General features: G+C 39.4%; 1 protein-coding gene across 1 annotated transcript; it reads right to left on the minus strand.

Annotated features, from left to right (window-relative positions):
- Positions 1-657: 657 nt before the first annotated feature.
- On the minus strand, positions 658-19261 carry ccdc24 (coiled-coil domain containing 24). The gene is made up of 9 exons (XM_031294480.2): positions 19032-19261; positions 18145-18306; positions 14099-14283; positions 9358-9474; positions 9145-9249; positions 7313-7367; positions 2926-2989; positions 2332-2443; positions 658-2061 (listed from the first exon to the last, which is right to left on the minus strand). Exons 2-9 carry the CDS (start codon positions 18292-18294, stop codon positions 1074-1076), a joined length of 1776 nt encoding a protein of 591 aa, XP_031150340.1. The 5' UTR covers positions 18295-18306; positions 19032-19261; the 3' UTR covers positions 658-1073.
- Between the last annotated feature and the right edge of the window lie 102 nt (positions 19262-19363).

Genomic DNA, 19363 nt, shown 5'->3' on the forward strand with positions numbered 1-19363 from the left:
CTAAATGCCATACAGCCATGATTTGGCATGTCAGGGGTGCGTATTCTGTTACAATTTTATGAAAATACTGCAAATTATTTCTGGTTTGTGTACCTCTTAGGGTAGTGGGACAAACTACTTCATGAAATGTATTAGTACATGAAGTCTGGTGACATCATCTGGTTTCCTGCATGGCTTCACAACCTGAACAGATCTAATCAGCAAGAGTGATTGAAAACATCTGTGTGGGTGTGCAGGTCTTGGACTGTAACATGTTTTGCCACTGACTTGATTCAGAAACAAGGTGAGTTTTCTGTTAAAGGTGTTGATGGTGTAGCACTGTCATGCAGGACTCCCAAATGGTGTTTTTTTTTTTTTAATTAAATGTATCAATATTTAAATTTATTGGGCCAATATGAATTTAATTATATCCATGGTAACATATAGTATTACAGTACTGATATGCCAACACTTGAAGTGACAGTGTAGTAGGTGAAGCACATGTTACTAATAACATTAATGATGGTGCGTGACATAGCAGCTGAAGGACATTGAGTCATGATTTAATGTTATTATTTAGAATTTTCTAATGTTCAGTTAAAACACCATTCAGTGATTATAACACATTTATTAGAGTATTATTATTATTGTATTATTATTATTATTATTAGAATAGAGTATTATTTGTGATTTTAATAAAAGCAGGGCTCTTAACAACACACATTTTACTATCAAATATTTAGACACTGCAAAATATCAAACACTCATTTTACATGTATGTAGATACCAGAGTTCAAGTTATGTTTAATTGAAGCTTTATGGGGAAAAAAGATGTGAAATTATTCCAGAGCAAAACAATTTATGCAACTGTTAAGTAGTCATCTCCCAAATATAATAGTAATTCTGAGAGGTCTTATCACTATGTAGATAAAGTATGTTCAATAGTTTGCCACCTTATCTACTACAATACCAAACCTCTCTTGGATTCTTCCTGCAACATACTATCTTTATTTGTCTTCCCTTTTTTTTCTTAATACAACAGGTCAATGGCACTAACTACCAGACTCTCTTTCTGCTCTGGTCTGTGGCTGACTTCAAGTTGACATTGCAGGAGGGACTGGCTGGTAAAACTTGCTGATTTGCTGACTTGTGGTGCCCTCAAGTGGTCTTTTGTGGGAAGTAAAGAATTGTCCATTTATCCGTATTGACGCTGGATGGGTGCATGTGGCTACTAGGCTTTGCTGTTGGACGACGTCTTTACCAAGATGCCCATTTTTACTTCTATCCATTCCATTGTTGCTGTTCCTACTGCCAGTATATGCAGAAGAGCTCCCAGTTTCAGGCTGCAACCTCTCAGAAATACTCTTCCTTCTGTCATTATATGTCTGCACCGTTGTTGACACTAAACTACCTCCACAGGTACTATTCTGTTGCTCATTTTGTGTCTTTGATTTCCCAGTCGTTGACACAGGATGGTCAGCATTGCTGCTGTAACTGCCTGCATCCAAGTTAGGGGTTGAGGGGGTAGTATTGATGTTTCTTGACCTCCAGGCCGGGCTGCCATTTCTCTTCATCTGTGGTGACAAATCACACTTTCTGCTCAGGGTGTGAACACTGCGATGGGATGACAGATGGGTTTCATGGATGTGTGAGTTTCTTGGAGTTTTTATTTGAAAACTTGAAGCAGAAGTCGGGGTCATGCAGTGGAGACCACCACTATCTTGCTCTGAGGAAAGATTGCTGTGGTGTACGGTTTTAGCCGTCATCTGGTCACTGCCAGGCACTGGCAGTGAAGTGGTGAAGTGGTGGTTTGCTTGCCCAGAAGTGACCATCCTGCTGCAGATAGGTGTTTGTGTTTTCCTAGCTCCAGTGGAGGCTAATGTGCTTCTATGCTGTCCATATGTCCTAGACAGTGACGCACTGTTAACGAGTTTAACTGATGCAGATGGCTTGTTAGGAGGAGCCCCGAGCGGTGGCCTGGGTTTAGTATGGCACAGAGAAGGAGGTGGATGTGGTCTTAGGGCTGATGTAGCGCTTAAAGATCGCAGAGTCTCATCAGAAACCCTTTGTCCTGCTGAAAGTCTGGGAGAAATGAATCAGAATGGGAATCAGATCGAGAAACATTGTCTTATATGAAGACAACGAAAAGAAGTACCGTTAAAATAGTTTGTTTGTTTTATGAATCAAAAACAACACTGTGCATACATCGAGAAAGCTTGAATGGAATGAGAAAGCACATATTATTTAAATATACATTTTGTCCTGTCATTCCATTTTCATTTTATTTGAATTCATTATGGCCCTCTTAAAAACAAAGCCTTTCTGGGGGTCGTAACAGAAAAACATACTAACCCGTTTTTCAATTGCTTCAAAGGGAGAGGGGAGGAAGCTGAAGGTAAAGCAGCAAGCGAAGAGGGGTAAAGATCCAAGTCCATTTGTATAGCTCCTCTTAGCTCTTTCAAATCTGCACATACACAAATGCAAAAGTATTGAGATTTGAAAAAAGACTGAAAATACTGAAACACGCTGTCAGATACGTAAGTACAGAAAACCATCAAAAGATAACAATCACCTAGTGCATATGAAAAAAGCAAGTACTCATTATTGAGTTCTGAAAATGAACTCTATTGCTTCCATACCCAGACTGCTCTGAAGAGTTCTCAGATTCATTCACTGTCATTTGTCCCAGAGTAGATGGATTTGGCTGGAGTCCTCAATCACTCTTTTTTCATTCATAAATATGCTACAGAATGAGTATTACCAGCTATTCGAGGGTGTGTAAAATTATCAGCATTCTCATTTCATCTGTAAATGTATTCATTGGGCTACAGATTCTATGGGCCATACTGTAAGTGAGAAAGAGAACTGTCCTCACACATCATGTGTTAACCAATAACGTGCCACCAGATGGCAGCAAAACACCAACATGTTGGTATATGGACTCACCTCCAAGTGTAGGTTCTGATTGATCAAATTCCCATTGACTCCGACACTTGTGTTTTATATTTCCCTGCAAGGAACACAAGACATAGAATGCAGTAGAAAGAGGCAGCGCTTATGTTTAAACATGCAGTTTGAGTGTACTTAACATAATACCACGGCACAAACTAGGACACATTCAGCTTCTACTGTAGTGACAGTAGTAGACGTGGAAAAATGGGAGGTAAATGTATTAAACATGTTCAAGAAAGCATGCGCCTTTGGAAATAGCAAAGGAACAAGGAAAAAGTATAAAAATAACAGAGGAAGAAAGAGGTTTGTGTGTGTGTGTGTGTGTGTGTGTGTGTGTGTGTGTGTGTGTGTGTGTGTGTGTGTGTGTGTGTGTGTGTGCGCGCCCGCCCACTAAACGATTGAGCAGCAGTCTTCCATTATAATTTGGCCTCAAATATCTATATCCAAAGCGAAAACCATAGGTGTGTGTGCATGTCCATAGATTGTAAAACCAAAGACCTGACTGAAAAGTGTGTCTTCATGTGTTTGTTATGAGTGATTGGCAGCCTCTTCTCCTCATTTTACAACAGCACACAAACACTAATGAACAGTGTTGATTGCACTAACACTCACACACATACACATACACACTCACCAGCAGACAAACGTACCCACAGGCCTGGAGACTGACAGTAAAAACAAACCCAAACCTCCCAGTATTGTCTTTCAGAGCTGCAGACAAAGTATGTCTGTTGTCTCTGACAGTGAAGTGACTGAAATTCACACAACCGTAAAGCACAAACACACACTCTCTGAAAATAAGCTTTGTGGTCCGTGTGGGATTTGAACCCATTACCATGGCGCTGACTTGCTGATATTTTAGGAAAAGCTGTTACTGTCATTATTCTCATACATGAATCTAGAACCCAAAGCCACATCTGCACAGCCAACATACATATCTCTCCCTCAGCTGATGCAGAACCAGAAACAGGAGAACAAGGGTCACCGTTCCTGCTACAAAATCCAGCTGAAACCAGCTACTGATGGCTGCCATCTGTTCTGCTGTATACTGGAACCATGCTGGCCAAGCTTGATCTAGCTGGTCTACCAGCAAAAACCTTCAATATCCTGACAGAAAATCTACCTCTTTCCAGTTGAGATGTTTTATTCAGTAGCATCAGCGTATGTATGTCATACTCTGACTGCTGATACTGGTTACATTTTGACCACATGTCTCTCTTGTGTGACCAGTCAGTATTCTCATTTATCACCTTGACCACCACCACCACCAGGCCACCTTTGCCCAGTTTAGACCACCAAAACCAGACCATCCCTTCTGAGTCTTGTGACAGATTCCTCACCCACAGCAAACGTCACAGCTTGAGGAACATTGCGGCGCTCATGCACTGACAGAGCACAGCTGCTGATAATATTATTACTACCACCTATCCCTTACAGACAGTGTCTGAGTTATGGCTGAGCCTGAAGTGGCTATGAAAGCACGCATGAAGCCTTGAAGGTCTAAACCCACATCATCTGCACTATTATTAACAAAAGCAACAGAAAAGCCTACTTCAACCAATTTACAGAGCACCAACAGAGCAAGGAAAACGGTGACATCTTCAGCACCATATTATATATGTTATAGAACATACTGTACATGCCAAATACATTAGATAACAGAGATGAGTCTTCTGGCCGCAGTACCAGTGCAGCCAATAGTGCAGACAAAGTCGTTATATGAGCCTCCCTCCTGCTAAGAGAAAATGGGTCATTACAGTTGTGTTTACGACAAATTAATGATTCGATCATACCGTATTAAGCCTCTAAACGTCAGATTTGGCTCCATTTAATAGCCATTATATAATTTAACTGCATGGAATAACACTAAATCAATAGCAATCTCTGCTGCGTCAAACGTGATGGTGATGAGAAAGCCATGACAGTCCTTAAGCAGGACACTTACAGGATCTTGACTTAAAACAATGCACAGCACAGCTTAATGCCAAACACTGTCAAGAGACATTTGTGGACATTTAACATATTTTCCTTACAAAAACTGAAGCCGACATAGCTAATTATTAGAGGTCCTTGAATTAAACAAAACAGATGTTAACAAACATGAAAAATGTGATTAGAGTTGGAAAGTCTGAATGTTTTCCTGCTTAGCAGTGGGTAAAATCTTCCAATTTGGATCAAAATCCAAATTCCTTTTCTCCATCAAACATATTTACGATTTGGAATTTGAAGCAGTAAACTAGTGACTGAAAGAATAGTGTAGATATCTTTTTCAGCCTATATAATTTAAACTTAAAAAGTGTGTTTCTGTCTCATTCACCTCTTCTTTACCTGTGGCAGGAAAATACTACATTAAACTTTGGTCAATAGTTAGAAAAGGTGAGAACTGCTAACCATGACTAAGTTTCACTACTTCCAATGTTAAGCCTCCTAGTCTATAGTCCTATCGTAGATACTAGATGTATAATATTAACAGATAATAAGACTTTCTAAAGATTTGTGTCACAGTAAAAAATAAAACTCACAAAGAAGATCCTAATGGCTGACTACAGTGTACTTCCTTTCAAGGATTTATGCCAATGAGGCAGTGATGCCTTGCACGGCACAGCATCAACATCATCCATCCACCACTGCAGCAAATAAAGGGAATGCACAATAAGCTCATGACATAAGAGCACAGCATCACCTGAGCCACGGCTTCATCGCACCTGTTCACGCACCAGACAGAAACCCTTCGCTTGAGGAGACAATTTCTTTGCAGTGAAAGGTTCCACATTTCTGTTTTATCGCAGGATAATTTCTAGAAAGATGTGTAACTGCCTTTACAGTAAAAGCCTCATGACGTCCAAGAAAAGTCTCTGTACAATTAGCTTCACACCCTTAGGTCTTTAACACTGGAACAACACACCTTGGGTCAGGAAAGGTTACTCTAATAATTGTCCTCTCCTCACTCTCCAACACCCAGTTTGTTTATTTCTATCGTGAAAATGCCTGATGAAGTTTTCCACAGACAACACCTGTGCTGTTTGGTTTATCTTTGCAATGGGATGTTGACAGAGTAACATTTGAATCGGTCTTCATGCACCAAGTACAATGGTACTCGATGGTCACACAACATATTCACTTTAGGTTCTTAACAAACATCTGAAACATCTCAGAGAGACTGTCAGTTATTTTTGTTCCTCTATAAACTTTTCCAATTTTGTTACACAACACTTCCAAGCAGACACACACATACATTACATGTAACACACACATAGAGGGTACAGAGAGATAACTTCCACATCTGCTCTGCAGAGAAGTCCTACATCTGGCCTCTAACTAACTCACTCTGGTTCTCTCATCATGCCAAGCAAGCATGACAGTGCAGCCAGATTGTAGGCATGCATATGTGTATATGTGTGTGTGTGTGTGTGTGTGTGTGTGTGTGTCTCTAAATGTCTCTGTATGTACTGTATGTATTAAGTCATTTGAGTATTTGGAAAGAGATCGATCTTACTCAGCACCGCAAAGCTCTTGGCCAGACAGATGGAAAAAAGAAGTTTAGACTGAGCCCTCACAGGTTTCCTATGTGTGCGTGTGAGTTTGTGTGCTTATGTGTGTGTATTTGTGTAGATGAAAACATTGGCAGGGTGCTGGTGCCAATACAGAGTTAGCAGATCTACCCAAGGGAGTCCAAAAGGAATTTAAAATTGTTTTGGGAATAAGTGTGTCCCTGGTCAAGGAAGTCAGTGTCTTTTTGAATGGAAATGTGTATTAACCAAGCATTGTGCAAATTGCATCAAACAACTGGACCTCATGTTGCCCGGGAAAACTTTGTTAAAATCCTAAAAATGTAATTTTGCATTGTAGTAAAATGTCACAGAAACCAAATACTGTAAGTCAGGCTGGGTTTGGGGAAATGTTTCCAAAATGATGCACAAGGCAGCTAGAGTATTTCTTTTGGGGGTAATGGTGCAGTTGCAATGAACAAAAGAACAAGCATGAGTATTTATCTAACTAGATCAAGAACAGTATTTAATATTGTGTTTTTTTCTTTTTGTAAAAAAGCTTTAGGGAAATTTAAGGGACAAATTAGTTAGGTAGAATTAGGTATGAATTATTAAGAAAACTCCTACTATATATATATATATACTTTAGATAATATGAACAGGATGTCCAGACTTACCATTTGTTCAGCATAACATCATAACTCAGGATGCTTACAAGGTTATATTGTATACATTCTGATTGTAAAATCCATTCACAGCTGCATCAATATAGAAATTAAGGTTTTGGCCTGGTTCCCCATACATAATTGTAGGATTTGGATCAGTATTGCACTGGAAGCTGAAAAACTAAGATTTATTTGGTAGTTGGCTGTTTTTCATCCTGTTCTTCTTACCTTCAAATGTTTCACCAGCCTGTTCAATGCTTCACATTCCTCCATTAGGACAGACCTAGATAGATAGATAGATAGATAGATAGATAGATAGATAGATAGATAGATAGACAGACAGACAGACAGACAGACAGACAGACAGATAGACAGATAGATAGATAGATAGATGACAGACAGCCTTGATTTTTATCTTCAGTACTGCAGTAGTTTTTCATAAAAAAAATCGTCAAATCTAGGTCAAAATGGAAACTGTGCATTTATCAGTTACAACACGCGCACACAGCCAAACACCTAAGTTAAAAGCTGAGACTTCTTTTCATAATGGCTGTGGTTTGTTTCGTTAAATGCAGTAGAAACGCTTCACATATTTAATACCGATTGATTGAAATTATATCCTAATTTTATGAGTGCGATCAACTCAAACAGTAGCATGTGAAATTTTCAAAATGTTATATGTTATAGGTTCGTGCAGTGGTTGAATCTGTGACAAGCGTACACTATATAACATTTTCAAAATGTTGGAAAAGTGCACAGTGGTAGATTGATAAGCAAAAGGGTACAACACAATCACACAACTAAGGCAGTGACAACAGAATAGGTGCACTTGGTGTCTGCTCATAGCTTATCCTCTACAGTTCATAATGATACTGAGGAAACAGTGTCCTATTTTTCCTTTCCTTCCCTCTCTCCCAAGACATTTTCTCCTTCTCTGGTTACATAACCACAGTAGACTTTATTATAAACTTCTTTCAAATGAAAAAGAAACTTCTGCCTGCTCTGGGATCCATTTTCTGACAATGGGGCCTTTTGTTCTGATTGAGTCAGGAAATGGGAAAGAGAGGGAGAGAAAGAGAGAGACAGATAGGGAGGGAGGGGGGGAGGCTCTCTTTCAAGGTAGCCCCAGTGACTGTGTTGCCCCGTGGGCCTCAAAGTGAGGGTTGGAGAAAGGAAAGGAGGGATGGAGTGTGAAGGAGGGAGGGCAGCGACAGAAGCCACCGAGGAGAATTGAGGGGAAATTAAGGGAGAGCTTCGAGGAACTGAACCTATACCACAAAGAAAAAAACACACACATACAGTACACAATCTGCATGATGTGTGTCTGCTAGTTAGTATTACAAATCTAAGATGAAAAAAATTGGCTGCTTAGACCTCTAGTGAAAAACAATCACTCACAACTCATGTTACATGTGATTAGGGGTTGCAAGTAGTCATTGCTTTGTATTAAAGGGTCACAAGTAGATTTCAGATATATCATTATGTGTGTATATGTTGGCCGATAAGTAACAAGAAATTGCAGCACAGAACTGCCAAACTAGGTTTGAGGAAATTTTAAAAATAGTGTCATTACCAGACCCAAATGGTATCTGCAGATTTTTTTTTTATTTTTGTTTTTTACAGTTTTCAGAAAAATTTAAATTAGAGTGGCAGTTGCTGGATGTGTTTAGCCGTTACAGAGCTCCGTGGCGCCGGCTACAGAGGTCCGTCGTACCAGCGGCAGAGAAAAAGTGAGCGCCATGCGGCAGTGACGACAGTTAAGTTTAGGCACCAAAACGAAAAAAGATCTTGGTTTCGCCGGGAAGTGAACTCCGCTCCCTGGCTTGAAAGCGCTGTTTTTTATGTTGAGACCACGTTGTGCTATTTCATTTTGATATTGTCCATTAATTATTGAAGTTCATAAATAAGTGTCTTGGCATGCCTGGCCAAGTGGCACTATCCATGGTATTGAAAGGGGGATTTAATGCATGTTTTGTTTTGTTGTGCATGATCAAAAACTGTTTTTTGTTCACAAATCACACCCTGGTCACAAGCCATAAAGTTTGGGAAACACAACTTACCTGAGGCGGTCCACCACCTGGTCAATGTCAATGACATTCAACTTGTCTTTCATTGCCTCAATCTCATCTTCAGCATTAGACTGGACTGAACAGTGAGAGCTCGGTCTGAAGAAAAGAGTAGACAAAGACGATTAAAAGAGATGTTATGCATTATTAAAAGCACTGTATAATTTTACTAAACTTTTCAAGTTCTGTTGTGCCAGTGTTACTTACCTGCTTATGTTGTCAGTATTTTCAGGGTTTTTACAGTTTCTGTAACAGCTGTCAAGGTGACTCAGGGCGTAGTCCACCGTCTCAGGTTTGTACCGAAACAAGAGCTCCTCGCCATCTCTATAGCAACAACAGCACATGATAAAAGAAAGACTCTTTACACAATTCAGTTTACTGTATCTGCAACTTTCTCTCAGAGTTTATATATGAATGAGTTTTCGGCAGTGCTTGAAGAATATACATTGACTGAAAGTGTGGTTATCTCTAAAGTAAACTAAAATTATTTACTTTTAATTTGATTTATTTATTGCCTTTTATCTATTTATTATTTCACTTTTATTATTTCTATGTTTGAATTCAGTTGTTTCACTGTTTATGTTTGTACTTTGAGTTGCACTAGCATGTATGAAAACTGCAACATAGATAAAGCTTGATTGACTGAATTACTGATCAGAAGGTACGTTCCTGCTTTATGCAGGGTGATCTGGTGGTGCTTTTAGTTCCATAAAGGCTGTACAACATGTGCATTTAATAGAATTCTATTATCAGAGCTGGGTTCATTTTACAATATCTGAATGATCCCTAGCTGGAAGAAAAAGAAGAAACAAGCAGATGGTGTAGGCAGCAGCAGGCGTGGTGACAGCCTGGTCAGCTCTGCATAATTTTATAGTCCATGAGGGAAAATGTGTCTTTTCTAGTCACGTCTATCCACTTAGACAAAGAAACAGAGGTGTGAGTGTAAATGGGTGGATGGCTAGGGCATCAGGACCACACAGGACGAGGCCAATAAGATAAATCAGTTGACTTTAACAATGTGCACACCCATCTTCACACCCTCAAATAGTTCAAATCACAGGAAGAATCTGGTATGGGGATAAGAACTATTTTTAATCCCTCCTGTTGATGTGGCTTTAAGAAAATGAGTTAGTTGGGCCTTCGATACAAATACAGAAGGTGTCCTTGGCTAATATGTCTGGTAAATTAGGTTAAAATCACACACACACACACACACACACACACACACACACACACACACACACACACACGCACGCACGCACGCACGCATGCACGAATGCACACACACACACACACACACACACACACACACACACACACACACACACACACACACACACACACACACACACAAACAAACAATTCCAGGTGGATGGGAGTATGAGTATGAGAGAGAGAAAGATGCTGGTCTCTATCAATCTTTGGTAACATTTTCTGAATTTCCATGGCAACAAAGCATATTAAATTGAACTAAAGTGAGAAATAGAGGGCTGTGGAGCAATTAAGTTGAAGTGTTATTTCCGGGAAGTGTGTTGGGGTTTACTCCTGAAAGCCATTCGGCTGATATACACTTGGAACTTAGTCTAATTGAAGGATCAAAGGCCTGAAACACATAAACAACCACGTTGAACCATGCATCAAGTTCAACAAGTATATCAAAGCCCACTTCAAAGGGAAAAAGCGAGTTGTGCTGGCACAGTCTGTGTGGCACAAATACTTTTTTGGTAGTGCTCATACACAGCCAATAATACTGGACTATATTTCTCCCTCTGAATGGGACTTTTTGTAATATATTTACATCCCGGCTAAAGCACTTTACAAGAGTGACTTGTGATGTGCGATCTAGTAGGATCTCAGTTCAGGTCTTGCTCATGACACTTTAATAAGACACAGTGCTGTTGTGGGCAGACCTGTGGTCTTATAGATATTGGATTGTCAGCTTAAACGGTCTTGCTGCCATCCTGACTTTAAAGAAACCCCTGTAAGATTACTTCAAAATAAATCCCTGTCAACTAAGCTGTCATAACAAGCGCCAGAGTAACATTACACATTTTATATATTTCTTTAGATGCATGAAATATTTTATATTCTCTTTACAATTTTTCAATTTAAGCAAAAACACAAAAATGCTGTTTGTGCTCAAGGGATGGCAATGTTGGTCGCTCCACCACTTAGGTCCAAACTGAAATACCTGAACAACTATTGGAGGAATTTACATACAATTTTGTACATACATTAAAGTGCCCATATTATGAAAAAATCACTTTTTCTGGGATTTGGGGTGTTATGTTGTGTCTCTGGTGCTTCCACACACATACAAACTTTGAAAAAAATCCATCCATGGTGTTTAGAGTGAGATACAGTTTCTGAATGTGTCCTGCCTTCAGTTTCTGGGTGAGCTGTTCAAAATCGGAACGGCTTGTGACGTCACAAGCCGAAACGAGCAGGCTAACCGCAACCATTAGCTCGTAGCTCGTATATGCTAACGCTAGCATGCTACCTCATTCTCAATAGCAAAGCACTGCTACAACACACACAAGTTCACCATAATCTACAAAAGAACTACTTACATGTGCGCCCTCATTTAGAAGTCTCCCAGCTAATCCTGCCTTGTAACTGACCAAAGTTGTAGAAACAGCCTTTCTTTTACTGTCTATGGAGCTAGCTAGCTGACATGATCTACATCTGAGCTACTGAGCATGTGTAAGTGCAATCAAAGATAGTACAGAAGAAGAAGAAGAAGAAAAGAGGTCTCACTCTGTAACTAAAACAGAGACCAGCTGAAAAGAGGATCTGCAGCAGTGAGAGAGAGCACTGCAGTACAACACAAATATGGTGTTTTTTGAAAATTAGACCATGTAAATCTATTCTGGTACAACCTTAAAATACAATTATGAACCTGAAAATGAGCATAATATGGCTGCTTTAATGGTCCCCAGAGGATGAATTCTACTGACTTTGGTGATCATCTGGCTTTTCCTCTAGCGCCACCATGAGGTTCACTTTTGTTGTTTTGAGTGTAATGTTTCTACATTTATTGGATGGATTGCCCCCAAAACTTGGCACATACATATATGTTTTCCTCAGGATGAATTGTAATGACTTTGGTTATCTTCTGGCTTCATCAGGTCAACATTTCAGTTTGCTGACTACTGACATTCCCATCTGACATAAATTAGTAATTTGGTAAAAATGAATGTAGATTTTATAGAACAGGTCAACATGGCACAAATTAGTGGCTCCTAACGGAAGACTGGTGTTGATGCCATACACAAAATAAGCCCGAACACACACATAAAAAGAAAAGAAAACCTAAACCACTAGAGTTGCATGCAGCCTATAGTTTAACAATATACGACATAAAAGGACACAGAAAAAAAAGACAATCACAATAAAAAGGAAGTCAACAAAATGACAGGCACTAAATGGTTTGTCACAAAACGGAAAACAATCCATCTTATGCTGTGCTTTTCCCTAAAAAGCCTCGACAAAGCCTGAGGTGACAGAGGGCAACATTCCTGGCAGCAGTGAGCTGGTTGCTGGGATAGTTACTAGTTCATACATACTCATACTCTCACACACACTGCCTCCAAAACACCTTTTGATACATAAATTAGGCCTTAAAATTGTAATGTAAGGATGTAGGGCACCGATAATATCCTGCCAACAGTTCATGACATTCCTCAGAGTATTTTTAATACATGTCATGAAATTGCCAATTGCTACAAGCTCATCTCTGACCTGAGCTGTAAGATTAGCTGTAGAAATTAAAAGCCAAACAGCAAGTTTTATTACGACCTCTTGAGGAGCTTATAACTCCCGGATGAATGTGCCTCATAAGAAACAGACAGAGTACCAAGCTTCATTGCGTTCTCCCCGTTTGCAGTTCACTGACAAACAACTCAATAAACGTTTTACGCATTTTTGTAAACTCTTTACAATTTTAAGATAAGTATTTAGCTTCCCATTTAAGGTAAAATATATATGTATTCCAATTAAAGCTAGCATAGACTGAGCCTTTAAAATCTAGTGTTTGTTGGCATTTGGTGTGGAATGCATGCAAGTCTCCCTCCTATAATTGTTCCATTGTTCCACAATTCCCAAACCAGTTTGCAACATCCCTATGCCAAAAACCATTGTTCCTCTGCTTTCCATCCCATTTTTAACTGACGTGGGAACACAATATAGCATTTTATGGCACTCTTTGTTAGGGGGGAAATTACGCACAGAGTGAAAGCAGGGTCTTAACCTACCGGTACTTATTTATGCCATGTCTTGGCTTGTGAAAAAGCCGAAGTGTTGTGCTCAATTTAAACCGCTAACCAGGAAAAGAAAACCCTCTGTGAAAAAGCCACAGTCATTAGAGAAATAAATCATGCAAACGTTGACTCTAATGGCTGTTTATACATCTGGAACTAAACTGCTTTATCAAGCCTGTAGCTGACAAACATTTTAATTTGAATTCAAACAGAATGTTGAAAATGTAAATTTTCTGAGGACTTGGTTCAAAAATATAATTTCTGCTATCTTGTTGAATTCATCAAGTTCAACTAGTGACTGAGCGTTGACTGACTGACCAATTGTGTGCAACAATATAACGTTTTTGAGAGAGCGTAATCTGCAGTGGTGTACTTCTAAGATTGCTACCACTATAGTAAAACCATACTCTATGCCAATAATCAGTGGTGGATTGTTGTGTTTGTATAATTTAATAGTTTGTCCTTCATGCATTCTTATTTGACAGTAAATAACAAAAAAGATATAATTTGTTTTGTTTCAACAAAATCCCATTACTATCACTAGCATTACTAGTACAGTTTTTTTTAGTGTCTTTAATGGATCTCTCATGTTGTACAAACCATTATTTTTTTTTGGCCAATCCGTGCAAAGGCATAAAAACACAATAATGCACAGTGGAGTTGATTTGTGTGTTAGATGTTACACCTACCTCCCCTCCCTGCTGGCTCTCTCGCTGAGAGTCTGCAGTAACATCTTCACCTCGGCTCTCACCAGCTCTTTGACTGCAGGGGGGTCGGCTAGAGGGGAGGCCTGCTGACGTGGGAGCGGGAACCCTGTCCTGCTGCGATTGTTTCCTTGCTGGCTCTCTTGCCACATCTTGTGCCACATCTCCATCTGCAAATTGTATTATTATGATAAGTGAAGGGGTTACACATACAATAATGTATCATACTAACGGGATATTTCCAAGACTGTCTTGACTTTTTGCTGTCAGTCCAGGTGATACATTCACAGCTGACAGCTTATGATCCTGCACCAAGTGATGGTACTGATAAATGAAAATATTTTCATTTGATTTAGTGAACCCCTCTTTTAAAGCCGAGCGGACAGTCCACTTGCAATATGCTGCAAGCAAGCAGTGACCCAGACATCCGTCATCCAGTGACTCTCCTGACAGGCCTCTCTGATGAGGATGATAGCAGGACTTTTCATGTCTCAGGGAAGGCGGTGAAGGATTATCTTATTTCTTTCGAGTCTCAGTGAGTCCAAAATATGACTGTATGTCAGGTGCATAGTAGTGTGGGTAAGTGCAGGATTCCACTGTAGCTCTAGCTATAATTAAAATATTAAAAATTGTGAAATTATATTAGATGAAAATATAAATGATACAAACATATTAAGAATACCACCAACTTGCAATGTAAACATTGAAGTTGCACTGTTTTTGTTTTCCACTATAACTGACGATCTCCATTTTTCACTTCACTTTCTATTAATGAAAACATGTTCAGGGCTGTCTTTGGCACAAGAAGACCTTGTTGACTGTAAATGAAATGATCTTCTTGGAACAGGAAACAATGCACAGAAACGTCCTTTCAACTAACATATTTTTTGTTAACTTGTAATTTTGCTACATGTAGGATTATCAATGCAGATCAAGGAATTGTTAAACAAAAAAAAATGCTAAAAAGCTCAGTCTTTAGAGCCGACTTCCTCTATCGTCAGTAGAAGGTCTGACCAACCTTGTTTTCTGCATCTTTACAGAAAAATCACCATCATTTACCCAAAATGTAACAGCCATAGAAAAAATAGTCCCAAAAAAAAGAAAAGATGTGTGTGAATGTTTGTGTGCATGTGCGTCTCAGTGAAGTCTGGATACCATTAACACCTCCACACATGTTGTCTGCCAATCATTTCTGTCATTTGCAGTCAAATACTTCACTTCAAAGGAATACACTGGAGGATACTAAACACACCGCTTCTGGTCTTTGCATGTGTGTTGAAGTATGTGCACATTCCGTTGTATACCACGATTCACACAGTGTGTTGCATACACATACATTACACACGCAGCCCTTTTCACTCACACTGGCTTCTTCTGTCTGTCTTTGGGTGTTGAGGTGTTAATGTTACAGGATTCATGGCCCACTAGCTAACAAGTTGTTCCTGGATCTTTCCCCCCCTCCCCTCTTCTGTGAGACTGTTGATCTCATCGAGGAGTTATTTTAAGGGAGTGCTGTTGAAACCTGTCTGTTAAAAAAAACGTACTAGAAGCTATTATGTTGAATTACATAACTGGGTTTTAGACTACATTTAACTTAAAGGGCTCATTTTGATTCAGAGTAGAGAGAAAGTAGAGAGAGTGTAGAGGGGCACAGAGAGATTGGCCTTGTAGAGAGACTTGAAAAGAGAGGCTAATGTTCCCTCTGATCTAACCGCCTGAGACAATGGAGACCTTGATGGAGGGAGGACTGGCCATGTTGAGGAATGGAGCAGTCGCCTGCAGATCAACTATTACTTTTCACAGTGGCTCACTGAGGGATGGAATTCATTACATGGCTGAAGGAGAAACCGACAGGGACAGAGGAGAGGAAAAACAGAAGTAGAAAGAGATGGAGATAAGCAGACTCAGACAGCAAAAATAGAGAAAAGGAAGTGATCCTCCCTGCAGTAATTGTAATAACTGAAGGGAACCACTTCACTAATAGAGTTAAATAAGGGCGCTCTGTGCTTTGTTTTGTTGTTTTTTTTCCTGGAAATTTCTTAAAGCTTTTAGCTTAACTCTTTCTTTCCATCTGAGGGCTTCACAGCCAGCCACTGCATACACTGAATCATAGGTGAAAAAACATCAGAGCAATACTGAAAGTCACACACACACGTATGCACACACGCACACATCTACTGTATTTTCTCTACTCAAACACATACACAATTGGGTCATAGTATATGTGTCGCTAACGGTCTTATCAACAGTTGAGGATTATCCTCTTTAACCCTATTATACCGACCCCCTGACTCACTAAGCTTACTGGTCCTATTTCCTCTTTCTGTGTGTGTGTCTGTGTATGTGTGTGTGTGTGTGTGTGTGTGTGTGTGTGTGTTTGTGTGTGTAAAAAGGAGGGATTCTTGCATGCTTCCACGTAAAAAATAGTTTTGTAGTTGTCACATGTGATTTTTACATGTTGATATGTGGTCAGAGTCTACATGGCACGGCTTGAGAGAGCTGAGACAGACTACGTATGTCCACATTTTTTACTGCAAACAGTGACTGGCCTGTTGGCTGACTGCAGGCTGTTAACAAATGAAGAGATTTCAATACTGCACACACAAAAGAGGAAATGATAGAAGATGGCAGAAGGTATGAGCGTAGAAAAGCAAAAAAATACAGACAGAGGGAGAGCGGCTGGGTTGTATAAGAGAAAGAAAACAGAAAATAGAATTTGATATCCCACAGAAAGTGCTAATAAGAGGAATTCTTTGTGAAATCTACAGCTACGGAGTTGGCTTTAAGTGCCCATGGCATGGCCTCTCCTTTCAGCTTGAAAGGAATGTTCCCTCAGTAGACTAAGCCGCATTTCCTCACATTTAGATTTAAGGTAAAACCACTGAGCAATTTTCAATGCACTGTAATGTTTTAAGTTAATTTAGAATTAGTTGATTTATCAATCAATCAGTTAATTGACACACAAGGGTTGAGAATAATCATTTAAGTTATTTTCAATGCTTTTGTCTGTTTTGTATCACTATATGTACAGTAAATTGAATATCCTCAAGTTTTGGATTGTTGGTTGGACAAAACAAGACATTTGATGATGTCACTTTGGGCTCTTGAAACTTATGATGGGCAATTTTCACTATGTTTTGACTTTTTATAGATGAAATAATTAATTGAGAGTAATCAACAGTTGAAATAACTATGAGCTGCAGCCCTAGATTCATTTTAACACAGTCAGGACATGCTCCATGTCAGCATCATATCAAACTATGTAAGCTACAGCAATTACTGAAGTCCTGTTTTTTTATTATCTGATTACAGTATCTTTCTTAATTTGTCTCCGATTTTCATTCATGATTTATGACCACATTTAAGGAGTTACTCTGTTTTTCTTTTAAATGTTTTCTTTTTCTTTTCACATCACTTCGACTTTTCTTGACCTTGATTTGGCCTATTTATTGAGGTTTGTCCCACTCATTCTTAGCTGGGGAAGTTTCTCATCGTCGACCCGCAAGTCTTTCTTGGGTAAGGTCATTTTGCCAGAGCTGAGTGCTTTCCATGCATGGGGCTTTAGGGCAGAGAATTTAGCTGGCCTTGAAAAAATATTGATGTCTAGCTGCCTGGCTCATATTTGGACTTCACTGCAGCACAGTGCCAGTTGACCCACATTTCACTTTTATTAGAGAGTCTGGGAATAAATGAATGTATGCAGACAAACTAACCTACTTACACAACATAACACCGCAGTTCATAAATAGTTTGGTCAGAAATGCTTAGCTGAGCAAATTCCTTAATTCACCCCGAAACTGAGCTAAAAAGGAAATTCTTGTAGATGGTGTGGTGGTAGTCTTGTGGGATCCTACCAGAAACAGACCCACTGTCTGAATTCTTTGAATGGATAAAACATGAATGATGAAACCAGCTTTACCCGCTGAATCTGAAGAGGAATGTTCCGACTTGAAAGCATGTGTGTGGTATGTACCGTAGCTACATTCTGGCAAAAGAAACCAGAAAAAATGCAGTCATGAAAACAATCTCACCTCAGTGTGCACCTCTGTATACATGTCAACCAGGGAGTGGCCCAGTGCTGCTTGGATCTTTGGCAACTCTGACCCAGGAACATGTTCAGCGATCAGGCTCCACAGGGACTGGCCAGGGCACCAGAGCTGGTTTCCATCGGGAGACTGCATAGGAATGGTAATCTAGGAGTGAAGGAACAGAGAGAAACTGCAGTAACACTCTACATTTACTCAAATACTCTACTTTAAGTACACATTTCAGGTACTTGAACTTTACTTTCAAAATAGAGATTGAGCTGGTAAAATATTATTTCTATATATTTATAGTCTTAGCTCTACATTGAGTACTTTTACTTTACAAAAAATTATATTTTGCTGACAACAGTTCCGTCCCAGAAGGATCATGGTGGGATTTTTTTTTAACTAACGTTACTGTTGCCTTTCCTCAAATAACTTTTGCGTTACCTCGCATTAAGTTTTGCTTTAACGTTGCATCGCAGTCATCCTTCGGGATTTCCGTAACTTCCGCACCTTTTAAGTACAATGTTGCATAACGTTACAGGATCTTGTAGCTATCAATGCTTCTCTCACCACCACTGGTGCAATTAATACCTTAGCTAAAGGTTGAGGGGTATAAAACTGTTCTCTGCATGGAGGTTCCTCTTGCTTTGTAACGTTAGCTATACAACTGCCGTTGTTTTAGCTAGCTAACGTTAGATCGGCTAGTTAATTGAGATCTCGGACTCTTATCGGGAAAGCTAGCAAACCTAAACAACACGGGAACAGTGTTCCCCATAGTGTATTTTAAACACGTACAATGAAATGATAAAACTGCTTGGGTAAAACACGGAGAAATTTAATAAAATGTGTTTTTTATGTTGCTAAAATAAAGAAGAAAAAACTCTCACCTTAACTGCAACGCCCCAAGGCTGAGGTATCCAGGGTAAACGTTCCAGTTGCTAGGAGAAGATATCGCGAGATCTCTCGTAACTGTCAACAAAATTTTGTGTTCCACAGTCTATGGTATTATAGAAAACAGACTTGTTTTCTAATTATAACGCGATAAAAATGCATTATAAAATGACACAATGTAACAAATTACATATAAACATAAATTACATGCTTTGTAGACTTAAGTAATTACCAACAATCAACACACCAGATGACCATCTGTGCCCTAGTAAAAGTCTGCACTATAACTTTGAGATAATAGGGGGAGGGACCGACTTCAGCCTTCAGC

This window comes from Sander lucioperca, chromosome 9 (assembly GCF_008315115.2).
Source record: "Sander lucioperca isolate FBNREF2018 chromosome 9, SLUC_FBN_1.2, whole genome shotgun sequence".
Taxonomy (NCBI): Eukaryota; Metazoa; Chordata; class Actinopteri; order Perciformes; family Percidae; genus Sander; species Sander lucioperca.